The following is a 15,165-nucleotide window of genomic DNA, read 5'->3' as shown; positions in this document are numbered from 1 at the left end:
CACCGTTAATGTGATTACCAGCACTTTCCTCTTAGAGGCTGTATTAGTTTTCACATACTGGATGTCTCGTACGCTCCTGCTTTTGTTATGTAGTCCGGACAGCAAATGTGGAATGTTTTTATCATGTGTTTCCGTGGCAGTTTATTCTTCTTCTCATTAACTTTTATTTGCAGAACTTCCTCTATAGTCTCTTTGTAGCTTGCTGTTATCTCGTCTCATTTGTGTTGCAGGTGCTCTCACCTGCTTCTAATCCGTGCCTGGAGCTGCTCGCTGCAGTCTTTTACTCTAACTTTGGAGCTCCAGTTGATGAGATGCAGATTAATTGCCGTGCTCGAAAGATTTCTGCTATCACTCAGTCGTGGACAGATTGTCTCAGTCAGTCTTTTGTGTGCGTAGGCGCCAACCACAGTGTAAGACTACATAATCATCTAGCATGTGGCACAGATGAAAAGGCAGCTTGCACTTTCTCTAATACCCCACATCCTTTCCATTTCCATTACCGAGCAATATAAATCATTTAATTTGACGCCTTTAAGTCCAACCAAAGCAGCCGGCATACAGCTTCCTCATTTTACGCACAAAGAAGCTATAAAAGATAAACCCAGCTACAGTTGGCCCATATATTGGCTCAGCCATGCCAATCACGTTCTCAGCGGCTGCATTTGGTAAATGAATGTGCAAGAAATTTGAATGTTTTGTACTTTCGAGGAATAGTTTATGTTGTATTATATTATATTTTATATCCACCCCTTTACTGGGGTATTCTACAGTGGAAAAATGTAAATCAGACAAACTTAATTTGTTTTTTACAGGTTGGCGCAGTTCAATGTGCGTCACAGATGACCGATAAGCTTATAATGAGACAAAACAAACATGGGGCTACATAGGTTGACACCAAAATTAATTCAGAATCCTGAGAGTGAAGTACGACAAGAGCCAGAGCCAGAGGACCTGAGGCCTTTGTAGGCTGACAATCAGGCATTGTAAAACATGGTGTAACGTGTTCTTTCCTTCTGGTTCTAGTTATTTCTTGCATCACAAAGTTCTTAATCAAGTGCAGTACTTTGGGTAGAGCATTGTATCAGTCCAGCCAGCTCGATATCCAGACATTCATACAACAAGTTTCTCAGTGTGACTCACAGAGGGAGAGAAACGGTTGCACTTCAGGGATGTGCTGCAAGCTGCTGGATGGAGACAAATCCCACATGAACCCCAAAGTTCAGATCTGAGTCATGCACCACACCAACATTTTTTGGCTTGTTTACTTGGGTTTGGTCCAAGGGAGTTTCGTTATTGTAACGGTTTTCTCTCTGAGAATTAGAACACGCTGTGTGACTACAGTTTCTGTTTTATCCAGATTGAGCTGTAAAATGTTTTGTGACATCCCAGAATTAGTGCATGACAGTTAAAAGAGAATCGGTTTGTCCCGTGTGATCAGGAGACACTGGCAGATAAACCTGTGTGTCGTTGCTGCAGCTATGGAAAGGCATATCGTGTGTCGTGTTAACATTACAGAGGGGTTACATACAGTAAAACATGTGGCCCTAAAATCGATCCCTGTGGTACCCCATTGGGTAATTTGGAAATGTCTTGCGCAAGAACATTTTAAATGAGTGTTGCAGTTACCAAAATGTTTGACTTTCAACAACAACTTCACAATTAATGTACACCGATCAGCCACAACATTAAAACCACCGACAGGAGAAGAAAATAACATTGACCATCTTGTGACAATTCAGTGTCCTGCTGGGAAACTTTTGGACTTGGGATTCATTCATGTGGATGTTACTTAGACATGTGTTAGCATCAGAGAGGGGTAACATACAGTAAAACATGTGGCCCGAAAATCGATCCCTGTGGTACCCCACTGGGTAATTTGGAAAAACACATGTAATCAACAATAGCAGCACTCGGATTGAGTAATACTGATACCAAAGGGGGCGGCACAGTGGCGAGGTGGTTAGCACAGCGAGAAGGTCCCTGGTTCGAATCCATGGGCCGACTGGGTCCTTTCTGTGTGGAGTTTGCATGTTCTCCCTGTGTCTGCGTGGGTTATCTCCGGGTACTCTGGCTTCCTCCCACCGTCCAAAGACATGCTTGTTAGGTTCATTGGTGATTCTAAATTGGCCGTAGGTGTGAATGTGAATGGTTGTCTGTCTCTCTGAGTTAGCCCTGAGATAGACTGGCGACCTGTACAGGGTGTACCCCGCCTCTCGCCCGATGACAGCTGGGATAGGGTCCAACAGACCCTAACATGCTAGTTAGGAAACTCCTAACTACTTTGACTAGGTTGTATGCTAGGATTAGCCCCACGAAAAACCAGTTGCTGGTTACCACAAATACTAAACACAACTATTCCGTATATTATTATTATTATTACAATATTCATGAATGTTTCCATCAAAAGCTTCCTCAATAGACTTAAAACAAACAAAACTTCAAATGTCAGTTGTGACTGTTTGATGCCATAATGAAGTATAAAAACCAGAAGTATTTCAACTTCCATAGAAACAGAGGAAGCAATGCAGGTAGTAGGCCGAAACTACCTTCTTTAATCCTTGATTAAAGAAAAACTGACAGGAGCAGACGTGAAACTGAAGAACACGAAGTTGCATTTTTAAACATAACACATCAGCTGCAGCACCACAAAAACCTACTATGTTAAGGTTTTGAATACCGAGTTTGTCTTTAACTTATTAAACGTCAGTAGATGACACACGTCTACTGTTTCTTCCCCAAACCAATGAACTCGTCATGCAGGAGTCATAAAAAGTAAGCAGCAATTCAACATAATACATTGCAACGACATCACTCTATCTACTGTATGTTGTGGTCATGCACAAATCAGGCATAACATTATGACCACCTTCCTAATATTGTGTAGGTCTTCCTTGTGCCTCCAAAACAGTTGTGACTCATCAGAGAATGGACATGGGTCTTGTGAGGGCGTCCTGTGGTGTCTGGCAACAGGATGTTGTTAGTGGGGGGCCTTTGAGGGGAGGGTCCTCTGTGGATCATCCCACAGATACTTGATCAGTTTGGGATCTTGTGAATTTGGAGGCCAGGTCAACACCTTGTGCTGTTCTTCATGTTTCTTGAGTTGTTCCTAAAGCGTTTTTGTGTGTGTGCCTATGGGCTAAATCCTGCTGGGGATGGCTGCTGCCGTCAAGGAGTGTCATTGCTATGGGGTGGCGTTGCCTGGTCTGGTCTAGGTGGGTGCTACATGTCCACACGAATGCCAGGTTTTCTAGCAGAACATTGTATTGTCACAAGTCGACCTATGTTATTCACTTTTCCTGTCAATGGTCATAATGTTGTGGCTGATTGATGTATATAAAGTAATGAAATATAGAAGTTATTTCTTATACTTTAGATATTCCAGAGGATGTTTCTAAAATAAGATAAGAATGCGATCCGAAGTTATTAAACTACAAAACTACTCTAAACTAATATCAAATGGTGCTTGACTAAAATAATCAGTGGGTTTATTAGTTATAAATCCAATGTAAAAGTGAAATATTTTATAAAAAATAGTGGCTGTGATGTATAAAAGTCAAAGTGTATCTCAGAAAGACACTTTTTCACTCAGTTTAATCATGAATTGACCACCCCTGTCTTTTTACTCTCCGTGCAGCTGCAGATATTTTCACACACATGAGAAGAAAATGGTGGTTAAAATAACGTAACCGGTGATTTAAGTGTGTTTGTAGGATGCATTGTAGTTTTATACAATGAACGTCGCGCGCCTTGGGTGACAAGCGGAAGAGGTGAAGAACTGGGTGAGGGGGAGGGAAGAGAGACGCTGAGAGAGATGGAGAGAGAGAGAGTATGAGTGAGTGAGTGAGTGAGTAAGAGAGAGAGAGAGAGAGAGAGAGGGAGGGAGGGTGAGAGAGGAAGAGTGCAGGGTGCGCTCCATCCACAGCTTCAGTCAGTACACCGGACCGTCATCCTTGGAGCGGCCGCCTGCATCTCCACCGCGGTGCACTTTCTGTTTCCATCGGGTTTCACGGTAGCGGACGTGGCATGGATACGATTTAAGCCGAAGGGTACCACCGAACCGACTGCACTTTTCATTTTTTATTTTTATTTTAAAACGTCCCGTTATCTCTCCTCCACGGCTGAATAATAATGATGGAGTACTGGAGGCAGTGCGCGCTGTGGCTGATAAACTGCAAGGTGCTCCCCGCTAGCCACCGGGTGACATGGGAGTCTGCTCAGGTATTCGACTTGGCTCAAACCCTCCGGGATGGGGTCCTCCTGTGCCACCTGCTCAACAACCTCAAGCCCCAGTCCATCAACCTGAAGGAGATCAACCTCCGACCGCAAATGTCACAGGTAAGCGACAGCCCTCCTCCCCCCGGCGTCTGCTCCTCGCTCCGACGCCAAACTAGAACTTAGCCACCGGTGCAGAGAGCGCAACCAGACTTCGTGAGATTTACGCCGCTTTAAAGATTCGCCGCTTTTCAGCTACAATGACATAGTTTCCAGAGCAAAACGAAATCGTATGTTATTAAATATAGCCAAATGTAAAATTCGGCACAATAAAATCCACAAATTAGCAAAGGTTTTCACGAATTTTTCAACTTTTAAAAATCTTGTTTACCCCTCGCTACCGATGCCCATTGCGTGGTTATAGTGGCAAGAACACAGTATAAATTAAATATCACAAAACTGTATTAGTTGAAAATGTAGTCGTGCTTGGGTGCGGGATATATGTCAGAAGGAAAATGTTCTCTTTCCAATATGTATAGCGTGTAATTGTTGTTTTATCGCACTGGTATTAAGAGTTAGCAAAGATTCTCTTAAACCGGAGAAAATTTGAACAGAGTTTGGTGGCAATCCATTGGGCCAAGTTTGTGGTATAGCTTATAAAAATCGGGCTATATTTTGATTTTAAACCACTTAGACAACTTTTTCTGACTCTTTTACTTCATTTAACAGTTTAAGTGACTTATAGCGACACTTGTCACTATTACACAATATTGTTTAGCAATAAAGCAGAGCCTCTCAGTGTGGCATATAGGTGATGTTGAAACATGGTGGATAAAGGTTAGGCGGTGATTGTGCTTATAGGATTTTGGATATGTTTGAAAGGAATAGCCACAGTGATAAAGAAGAATTTGTTTTATTACAATGTCGTTTTATTGAGAAATCAAGCAGTTTGCATACTTCTTAGGTTTGTATAGATGGACAGACAGATATAAAGCTGTGGCCACATGGCCCTTGTTTGTCAGATACCATCTGCTTCAATAACAGGACAGCCTGAGCCAGGACCAGATTAATATTCGCCTTCATAACAGAGAATCTGGGAGTCTGGCTTGCTGACAGCACACAGCGAGTTAGACGCTCACCTACTGAGTCTGCAGACCTGCTGTAGGAGTATCAGACTGTACCTGCGAAACGCACACACGGGCTATAGTGTATTACCTTCTAATGGGTCACTCGGTGCTCTCGTATAATGCAAATTAGGTGATTAATATGTAGATATCAGTACTGTGATGTCCTCTGATGGAGAGGCTGGATTATGCTCGTTTCCTGGAAAAAAAAATAAATAAAGCACTCCAAACTCCAGCAGCCAATTGTCTTTCCGCTGTACGGGTTGTGCACGCAGGTCAAGTGGACAATTTCAAAAAGCACAGAGGATTTTAATGTCATCACAGGCAATGAAAGTCCACCATCTCAGGATCTGTTTACCCGGAGATCTCAGTCCAAACTAGATTGGGGCTGAAAGAGGAGCCTGTTTCCAGTGCATTTGCCGCTAGAAGCCATACTAGAACCAGTATCGGCGCCAATAGAGAGACATCAATAGCTCAGTGTTTTCAATCAGTCATGACATAATGACATACAACAGAGCCGCCATGTGTAGAGGGGTTATGAACCGTACTTACGCTCAGCGCCCGGCTTGGCCCGGCCCAGACTGGGTTATTTATAGGCAGACTTTGTTTTATGCATGGCTGAATGGCTTACTCACACCGAGCCAGTGATGAGGATACATTCAGAGGCAAATTAGCATCCGTAGTAGTAGCAGCACAATCCTATACATTTACAAAGTGTGTTTGTACTTGGGTATGTTACGATATACTGCACAAAACTCCTACTTTTGGTGCAGAAGGCTTTCTTTGTGTTATCTGATACCCAGCCATTCCTTTGCCTAATCAATCATTGTGATTGTAACTGTTGTGCATTTCTGTAAAATACCCTAGAACGTACAGTGCATTACTTCCTCTTTCACATCGACATTATAAAGTGAAAAACCTGTCACAAAATGCATTTAACCTCATGACGATGCTGCTCCATTTGTTAAATAAGTATTAAAATGTCCACTTATAAAGAAATGGTTCCTCTGAATAAAGTTTCTATGTATGTCAGTAGATCATGGCTGCCCCATGAGCACATCACTGTTAAAAGAAAAATGGGCATCGGAACAGAGCCCCCTCAGCAACTTTCCTCCCCCCCGTCTCCTCGAAGTTAAATTTACATAACTGAGGGTGGAGTTGCTTCCCTTTCATCCTGCATAATTCATGAGAACCGTGGCAGCTACTTTGTCATTGGCCAATAATAACACATGGGACGCCGCCGCGGCCTCACCCGTGGGACCTTACGAGGGGGAAAGACAAAGGCAGTGAAAGGACAGGGCTACAAAGAGTCTGTCTGGCCTCCGCCGAGGCATCTCGGAGGACATAAAGGGACCTGGAGGGCTGGCTTGCCGCTGTGCTGGGGTTGGCTGCTTAATTAAAGTACAATGCCTCAGTGGCTCTGGAGACTTTCACATGTGTGATGTTGGCATCAGGATGGGCTGCTTCTCTTTTCTTGCAACATTAATTGTGTTTGGATGATTTGTATAGGTTAGGTAATGAGGTGGTGCCGTTGTTAAGGGCAACGCAGAGCCAGGAAACTACTTGTAGGAAAAGCTGTAAAATGATTAGGTGAAGTCGCTGCGATCTGGGGTCTATTTACTGAATGAGCAGGGGGTAATGGACGATGTCCATGCATTTAGCAAATATTGGATGACTGCAGATCCCATGTTTGTTATGTGTATGTATGCAGGAAGCTGCATAGTTTATGAGGTGTACTTTAAGTGTTTAGACAGACAGCTCTCTACATTATATTGTTTGTTGTCTTTGGCAAGAACTAGGGTGTTAAACATTGACTGCAGGTGTGTTTAGGGGTGTTTATTAGTACAAAGATCTTTGGACTTGCGCACTTGGTAGTGCGGACTTGACATGATAATGGAAGTACAGACTTTGGACGCACTACAGTCAATCTGGGATTAGAAAGGTATTGTTCTTTAAGACGCCACTGGGATACCTGGCTGTACTCAAGTCTACACATGTTACCTTGAGATACATCCTCAGTTATATACAGTAGGTGGGGCAAGAACACAGCCCGGTATTTGGACTGTACTTGGACAGATGCGTACTTTGAGTTGGACGAGAGAACGCCCTAGAGTTCCTTGAGATATAGAAATCTCCTAGAAATCTATATGCCGATTCAAATCGATCTTCATTAATGAAGTGGATTCCATTTCCTGCATCCGCTCATCAGAGATCCCTCTAGTCATGCGAAACCGGTCCAGACTGTGCAACGCGATTAGCCCTAGTGCGAGGGGGATACGGAACCTGACAGGAGCTACGACTCTTGAGGCCGTCGTAAAGGCCTGAAAGCTGATTTTAAAAGTACGACGACAGGGCAGAGCAAAGCCGTATGCAGGATGCGCCACACAGAGGAAATACCTCCAAAAATAAATGTGGAATCACCACATATGTCCGAAACTATTTCTGATGCATCATGTATCCAGGCCTTGTGAATCGTAATCGATTCAGGAAATGAGTAGTGATAGTACCTTTTCAGTACTGCTACTGTATTTACGTAGAGGTGAGCTATGTAAAGAGCAGTACTGTCTCCACAGACACCCAATTTATACAGGGAGTTTCACATAATCACATAATCTCATTGGTGGGTTGGCTGACACACTTACATCATTTGTTGATCGACAGTGATTTTTATTGAAATGAAAATCTTTGAAACTTGAAGGGCTTAAGAGGAGCGTAAAGCCAACGTCTCAGCCTCTTTGATCGGAGCTTTACAGGGCAGCAATGAGCCATTAAACGGTCTACAGTCTTGCTTTTCGGCCAGAGAAAACGCCACATAATCATTAGTTGGTGTTGCTCTCGCTGAGTGGAAATCAGGAGCTTAGCTTTAAGAGGAACTATGGATTGCTTGTCATGATGCAACCAACAGACTGTGCGGTCAAATGTGCAGCATGCACTCTTTCCATCCTTCTGTGTCTTGAAACTTTTTGGGTTCTGTTGAATCAAATGTGTTCCCAACCCTTGCTGAGTGAGTTGGCGGCAGGGCACTTTGTGTACTCGTATGGGTGTTTTCTTTTGTCGTAATGAAAAAAAGTGCTAAGAACCAACTCGCGTGAAAGGGGCACTGCCTACGGTGCACTTCAAAACACACAAACAACCGCCCGAGTAAACAGCTGGGGGTTAAAAAAGGTGCATAATCACAGAATTTGATTGAAATTAAAATCCATAACTCGTTAGGCTAGGCAGCCGCCTCGTTTTCCATGACACATCTGCTCGGAGCCTTTCACACAGATCAGCCGTGAGCCTCGACATGCACAGGAAATCAGGAAATGGAATAGAGGAAGGAAGTGAAACTGAGCATGCCCTCGATCGAGCCCAGACCAAAGCACCGAGATGTCAGAGACAATGAAGAGAAAAGCCACCTCTCGCTTCACACAGCAAAGAAAAAAAAAAACAACAACCCACTTTGCTCTTCACATGGTTGTCTTCAAAAGATTTTCAGGGCCCGCTCTTCATTTATGGAAAGTGAAAGTGAGAGAAGGAGGGAGTGTTACGTCTAGTTTTAGCTAGATTTGAGAAGCACAAAGTTGTTCAGAGAAGTGTACTGACACACGGAAACGCTTCACATTACAACATGCAGCAGATGTGCCATGATGACATGACACATTTAAGAGATTCTTATCAGTTAAAGTAATGCAGAGTGATGTAATGTTATTAGATTCCTCGCTTTCCCCCTGATATATTTTAACAGGCATGCAGCAGGTGCGTCGCCTCAAATGGCCCGAATTTGACTCCCGGGTCCCTCGGCAGGTGTATTACATTTGTACACATCGCGCACTTAAGAGGAATACCGCTCCATTATACATGGTACATATGTATATTTGATCAAACTCGGAGCCGAAGTTCGGTGATGAGAAGCGAAAGAAGAGAAGCGGCGGCCTCGCGAAGCAGCAGCGCTCCCTGCAGCAGGCTTCAAAGGCTCTGACGCTCGCGGAGACGTTAGGCAGAGAGAGTGTGGGAGAATGAGAAACACAGAGAGGGGGACGTCTTCATTTTCTCTTTTTGGGCTCTTGCACAATGAGGCAAGTGGGTTTAGCAAACGGGAGCCGCGTCTGCACATTGTTATTCCGTGTAAAAAAGGAAACAAAGGAGAAGAAGATGCTCCAAATGTTGCATGAAAATGCTTTATTGATTCCCAATGTAATTGCAGAGGCTTATTGTGGGATTGTCACGGCAACTGAGACATAAGTTACTTGATAACAAGCCACAAAGATGAAGATAAGTGAACCACCAAGAGCAATGTGTTAAAATTAGACTTGCTCATCTGATCACACTGTACTCGTCCGCTGCCATGCTCTTCATTGTGAATGAACTGAGTGTTTATCTCGTAAACACACTTTTTTAAACCTTCGATGGCGTTAGTTATGGTAGCCTAGTCTGCTAATTCGCATATCCATTAAAGTTATTTCCCTGCACTTTCCCTGCTACAAGGAGAGGAGGGGTTTTTGAGATAGTGTTTGATAATCATCCGCCGACACCAATTTTTATGTATTACGTAATCAAGCCATTACAGTACCGAGCTGATACTTGAAATCTTCCATTATCCTTTTTTTTGTGGAGATAATAAGCTGATGTTGAGTTTTATGCACTCACGCTCAGTGGTGCATAGGGGGATGAAGTTGTTGAGATGTCCGCGTACGATCAGAAAAAGTTTGGTCCTGGCCTCCAAATTCACTAGATCCCAATCTGATCAAGTATCTGTGGGATGATCCCATGTCTCTGATGTGTCACAACTGTTTTGGAGGCTCAAAGGAGACCTACACGATACTAGGAAGGTAGTCATAATGTTACGCCTGACTGCTGTATGCATCTTCTTTGCTACACTTTAAATTTGCATTCTAGCATTGTGCGTACTACAGACTGCACGCCCTTAGTATGCAGCATGCGAGTGTTCACACAGTCCCATGATGACCGCCCCTGACTTGCTGTAGCTCTGCCGCCCTCGTGGATTCATTTTGAGGAAAGGATTGCACCTGTCAGGGTGTAAACACCGCATTACTGCAGCCGGGCATGCCTCGTCGGCGCGAGGCTCCGCAGCCTCCTATTTGCCATTCCAGCGCGGCGTCAAGCGTTCGCGCTGGTTTCTTCCGCCGTGTCATCGCGATAATGTGCACGTCCGTGCGCAGCCTAATGTACGCCGACGTGGACGCAGATACCTCGCAAAAGACAAGATTATGTTGCAGCACACTCGTGCGCGCACACGTGCACAGAGCGGACTGACCTTTCATTCCGTCACCAAGGTAACAAGCCTGAACCACAGCCAGCCGGTAAAGGCTGTGCTCCAGTGCACATTAAACTATAGGTAATGTATATGCTGATTTTATTAGGAGATATGCAGTGGTGGAGAATGTGCTTGCAATCAATATTTATTATGGAAGTGAGTTTTGGCGTGGAGGCGTCAGTTAATCACCGTTGAGTGCTCTGAAAGCTCTCAGAAAGTCAATACTATCTATTATATTTACCGGCAAACAATCATCATCACCGTCATAGTTGACATTTCGTAGATAGGGGCTTTCTCGCGTCTGAGGACACCTTCAGATTACACTACAATTATGAGCAAACACAGAGTAACATTCACAAATGGCAACTGTCATTATGCCCCTATTTTTTTTTAGCTACACGGAAATGTCAAGATGCTATCTGCAAGACATATAAGGAGTTGTGGATGTATATCAAGATATATTAACCTACAGTTCAACCACAAACCATGGTCGTAGCCAGCAGCGGCGCGTGTGCAGTCTTTTCTGTCAGGCTCAGCGTAGTGGAAACCTGTAAGTAGGAGAGGCAGATAACACTGCTGTATGACGCTCTGCAGAAAACTAATGGTAAGACTTTAGAAAGCCTCCATACAGTACTGGAAATGAACGAATGACTGCATATAGCTGTTGTGTACGTGGTTCATCTTTGTGCTCGTGTGTTGACTTGGATAAGACCTTTCCTCGGCAGGAGATTACCGACCCTGTGTCTTTTCCAGTAAAGACAGTTCCAGGATGTGTAAGGCATCCTGTGCTGACTGAGTCAGGGTGGAAATGATGGATGGCTGTTGTCTCTTGGAAATTGGATGGTCCTTATTTGATCCTTGTGTAATGGAGACAGAGAGCGAATAAAAAGAGCACCTGTAGTAGATTAGGAGCATTCATGGCTGCATACACGTATAACACGGCACATATAGGGGATGAGGACAAGGTATAGGGTCATGGAGTATGTCGGCCTGCTTTGCAAATAAAAATTTGTGCAAACTAGGGTTGCAATTAACAATAATTTCAATTTCAATTGATAAGTTACACCGGGCAGCCACAACATTAAAACCACTGACAGGAGAAGTAAATAACATTGATCATCTTGAGACGATTCAGCGTTCTGCTTGGAAACCTTTGGACCTGGCATTCATTCGTGTGGATGTTACTTAGACATGTAGCACCCACCTAGACCAGACCAGGAACCCCCACCCCATAGCAATGACACTCCTTGATGGCAGCAGGATGCAGCCTGAAACAGGCACACACAAAAACGCTTTAGGAACATCTCTACAAACATGAAGAACAGCACAAGGTGTTGACCTGGCCTCCAAATTCACTAGATCCCAAACTGATCAAGTATCCTATGGGCCCCTCCCCTCAACCCATAGGACCCAAAGGCCCCCCACTAACAACAATCTGTTGCCAGACACCACAGGACACCCTCAGAAGGTCCATGTCCATTCTCTGATGAGTCACAACTGTTTTGGAGGCACAAGAGAGACCTACACAGTATTAGGAAGGTGGTCATAATGTTATGCCATGTTTTGGCAAGAAAATGCGCAACTGTTCAGTGCATTACTCCGAAAATATCACGTCCACATCAGTCAGACCCTACCCTACACCTGAATGGACACCAACACCTGCACGGGTCAGACAGCGCTTGGCTTCGCTCTGTCAAGAAACACAGCAGAGCATTAGTCACACCTTTTTTTTTTTTTTTTTTTAACACATTGTTCCAAGAGGTAGAAAATCACAGACTGTGAAAGGCCGAGGATGAGAAGGAGGAGAGAGATGCTGCCTTCCATTCATTCCATTTCATTTAGTGCGAGGCACAGTTTACAGGGCGTTCCCTCCTTTATCAGACGCTATTTTTTTCGTTCTTCTTTTGAGGCAGTCTCACAGACTTAAGCTGAAGCTGCTTGACCTGTGTTGCCATAGCCAAGAGGTTTCATATCTCACACAGTAGCACTAATTCAATTCCCGTATCTGGTTGGGGGGGATGGGCTAAGCTTTGTGTATGTGTGGGGGGTCACTGGGGTTAAAACCAGGATTTAATGGAAAATGGCTTCTGAGACACTTATTGGTGTTGTGGGGGAGGTACAAGGTTTCCCCTTATTGCCTCATTGTCACAACATAAAAGGGACAGAGAAGCGTGGGGAGGTATGTGTTTAGCCTTTGTGTTGTGCAGATGATGCTTTTGTAGTGTGGGCAAGGAAATCAAAGCCTTTCAAAATCGTATCTAGCAAAAATATCCGGATGTTTTTTTGTCAACTGCAGTTCTTCCTGTGTTTGTTCACTGTAAATGTCGGTGAAGCCGATGAACGGATTAGTTTTTTTATTAACCTTTGTGCGTGTTGATGTTGTCACTTTGCGAAGGTATCCTGTTGTGTTTCGGAGAACAGTACGGAGCAAGTTATGCTTGTAGACTCACAGGAAGAAAGATGAGAAAGAATCTGTGTTTTTGTTTATTTCTTTCGCCCATAGCGTTACATACTCCGCAAGAACAGAGAAATTTGTTCGTTTCCTCAAGGTGGCAAGAACGAGAACAAAGTTCGTTCTGGCCGGGACGTTTATACGTCACGAGAAACATCTTTTGCGACAGACGTGCTCCTCTGTGCACAACGTCAGGGCTACGCTTTTTTTCCCCCGCATTAACCACACCCGCTTCCAATTTCTGACCAATCACAGAATAGCTGTCGGGCACCACTCGAGAAAAAAGTTCTGCCCAGATGATGTGTCGAGAACAAGCTGCGAGAACTCCCAAACTGCGAGAGATTATGTAACAAGATTCACATTCCATCACCTTATAAAGATGATATTAGGAATTTAGCAAACGATTTCCTGTTTACACATCCAGAATTCTGGGAATGGGAATTAAATCGTACAAAATAAGTCCAATATTCGCTTTCCTTTTAGCTCTGCTTTGGTCTCCACCTACTCATGAGGAAAATATTTTGCTCACCAGCTTGTTACTTAACTTAAAGCAGCGTGTACTGGCGTTATCAGAACATTTGTGTTGAAAACAACCGCCTTCTGCATCTGGAGTTTAGCTCGATGGGAGCCAAATCAGGAACGCTATGGGCTGTGAAACCAAAACAATCAACTGAAAGATGCTAAAACGCAGGCAGGGTGGAAATGTGTTGTGAAGCATTAATTCAAATTCCAAGTTCTCATAATCCTTGTACAATTTCTTTACATACTGAATGGGACAGTTAGTAAGCACGCAGAGCTACAGCTAGAGCTACTTCCCAGCCAAACGTCTACTCACCTACACCAATCAGCCACAACATTATAACCACTGACAGGAGAAATGAATAACATTGACCATCTTGTGACAATACAATGTTCTGCTGGGAATCTTTTGGACCTGGCATTCATTCATGTGGATGTTACTTAGATATGTAGCACCCACCTAGACCAGACCAGGCACCCCCCCACACCCCATAGCAATGACAGTTCTTGATGGCAGCAGCCACCCCCAGCAGGATGCAGCCTGACACAAGCACACACACAAAAATGCTTTAGGAACAACTAAAAAAAACATGAATAACAGCACAAGGCGTTGACCTGGCCTCCAAATTCACTAGATCCCAAACTGATCAAGTATCTGTGGGATGATCCACAGAGGCCCCTCCCCTCAACCCATATTACTGTCACCAGACACCCTCAGAAGGCCCATGATTGAGTGTTAACCAGTGAGCCTGAAAAAACAGTACAGTCACTTTCCGGGAATCATGATGAGATAAAGAGGTGATAAAGCGGTCGTCGCTAACTAGCAGGGCATATTCAGAGTCATGAGCGACTGGAAAAAGTGACCGGGAAGTCCGTGTGCATGCAGTGTCACTGTTTTTTCAGTCCCCTGCCGCCGTAAACCAACACTCTGCACTCAGTCAAGAACACCTTTAAATGCGATACGACAGCGTATTTCTCGAATGAAAAGCTGCTGACTGCCGCTTCGTGTTGACAATACTCTATTAAGATAAATAAGATGATGAGCGTCTGGCCTGGCTGTCCTCGGTGTCTGGAGAGAGAGAGAGAGAGCAGTGTTTTTGTCAGTGTCAGCAGACCATCGCCTACCTTCCACCTCCCATTTCCTGGCTACACAGCTGACAAAAGCTCCGACATGACACGGATGTGACCTGACCGCTTGGCTCATGACTCAAAAGAGCAACACAGATGAGGTGTGCGCATGACGTGATTCACACCGGAGGTTTGAACGTGATCGAGTCATTAGTAACTCTCCTATGCGTATCATGGGTTTCCTCTTTGTCATTTCCCCTTTACTTCCTGACACTGCTTTTAGTGCACACACACAAGCTACACAGAGGGCTTTTAATACCCAGATCTGATTCCATCTCGGGCTCTGATTCCCTCTGCATTTGTCTCATTGTCATTAATTGAGGCCCAACGAGGTTTAAGCGGCGATACGGCCAAAACTCTTATGTGGCTGCGCGTACATCATATGAGAGAGCAAGATTTCATTAAGCAACACAATACACGCAGGGGCCGTAAAAGGCTCCAGCTTGTTGCTATGGAGCTTTGACTTGTATGAA

The 15,165-nt window shown here is 44.3% G+C and overlaps 1 protein-coding gene across 2 annotated transcripts in view; it reads left to right on the top strand.

Moving 5' to 3' along the window:
• Nucleotides 1-3,904: 3,904 nt before the first annotated feature.
• vav3 (vav guanine nucleotide exchange factor 3) overlaps nt 3,905-15,165 on the top strand; it is a 93,175-nt gene continuing 81,914 nt past the window's right edge. For both annotated transcript variants that reach the window (XM_084566513.1, XM_084566512.1), the window contains exon 1: nt 3,905-4,335. In XM_084566513.1, coding sequence (XP_084422639.1) covers nt 4,129-4,335 — 207 coding nt within the window. In that variant the 5' untranslated portion in view covers nt 3,905-4,128. The remainder of the gene's footprint in view (nt 4,336-15,165) is intronic.

The sequence above is a fragment of the Chelon labrosus genome (genome assembly GCF_963514085.1).
Source record: "Chelon labrosus genome assembly, chromosome: 18".
NCBI classification, from domain to species: Eukaryota; Metazoa; Chordata; class Actinopteri; order Mugiliformes; family Mugilidae; genus Chelon; species Chelon labrosus.
This window is presented reverse-complemented; position numbering and strand designations above follow the sequence as displayed.